The sequence below is a fragment of the Eimeria mitis genome, genomic scaffold (assembly GCF_000499745.2).
Source record: "Eimeria mitis Houghton genomic scaffold, Emh_scaff2349, whole genome shotgun sequence".
NCBI lineage: Eukaryota > Apicomplexa > Conoidasida > Eucoccidiorida > Eimeriidae > Eimeria > Eimeria mitis.
Window position 1 is genome coordinate 6,324 of NW_013570684.1, and position 1,250 is coordinate 7,573.

General features: G+C 48.8%; 1 protein-coding gene across 1 annotated transcript in view; it reads left to right on the forward strand.

The window, feature by feature from the left end:
* The window catches only part of EMH_0052390 (uncharacterized protein), a gene marked incomplete at both ends in the record, with an annotated part of 6,691 nt that overhangs the window by 5,174 nt on the left and 267 nt on the right, over positions 1-1,250 (forward strand). Inside the window, 2 exons of the mRNA XM_013496870.1 lie at positions 1-649; positions 1,031-1,248. Of these exons, the coding sequence (XP_013352324.1) occupies positions 1-649; positions 1,031-1,248 (867 nt within the window). The remainder of the gene's footprint in view (positions 650-1,030; positions 1,249-1,250) is intronic.

Here is a 1,250-nt window from a genome sequence, read left to right on the forward strand (position 1 = left end):
ACAGCAGCAGCAGCAGCAGCAGCAGCAGTGTGCGACGACTGCCGCAGCAGCTGCTGCAGATACTTACAGCCCCAGGATTCTGTCACGATGAGGAGCAGCAGCAAATGCTTAACCGCATACTGGAGCTGCAGCCGCTGGACCCTGCTGCTGCTGCTGCAGCAGCAGCAGCAGCAGCACCTGCTGCTGATAGTTCTGCTGCAGCAGGTGCTGCTACTGGTGCAGCTCCTGCTGCTGCAGCAGCAGCAGCAGCAGCAACACCGCAGCAAGTGGGCTCTGCAGCAGAAAACGATAACATCCCCAGCAGCAGCAACGAGATGGGCAACAGCAGCAGCAGCAGCAGCAGCAGCAACAGCAACAGCAACAGCAACAGCAACAGCAACAGCAACATGAGGGACTCTGCCTCTGTCTGCTCTTCTGACCATGATCCTCAGCAGCACCACCACCACCACCACCACCACCAGCAGCAGCAGCAGCAGCACCACCCCCAGCAGCACCACCCCCAGCAGCAGCAACAGCAACAGCAGCAGCAGCAGCAGCAGCAGCAGCAGCAGCAGGAGCAAGAGCATCGTTGGGTATCAGAGTTTCAACGTAATTGTTTAATGGAGGCAGCCGAAGATGTATATATATCTTTATGTGGTTTAGTGAGTGCGTGTACACTTCGGGTGTATGTACACCAGCGTATACATAGCAGCGAGAATATATATATATATAAAAAGCAGTTTATAAAAAGCTATAGTTTATATAATATAATAAATTATATTTTTTCTATGGTTGATATAACCCCAAATAAAATAATAATAGATATAGAGACTGGGCTAGTGCAACAAGCAGAGCTCAAAGCATCTTATTGTTCTTCTTCTTTCTTTCTTTCCTCAACAGAAAGAATACCATTTAGATTGACAAGAAATATACAAATGATGATAGATATCTTCGGCTTTACTGGGCTTCTCCCCGGGTGTATGTACACCTTGGTCTCCTGTATACATAAATATTCTACACACTTCTCCAATGCTGCTGCTCTTCTTGTTAGGGATGATGTTGCTTTCTTTTATAAACAAAAAATACAACAGCAACAGCAAAATATACTACTGCAGCAGCAGCAGCAGCAGCAGCAGCAGCAGCAGCAGATGCAGATGCAGCAGATGCAGCAGATGCAGGTTGATTGTAACTCGCAGCAGCAGCAGCAGCAGCAGCATGCTGCTGCTGCTGCTGCAAATGGAGGACAGCAGCAGCAGCAACATCATGCAGCA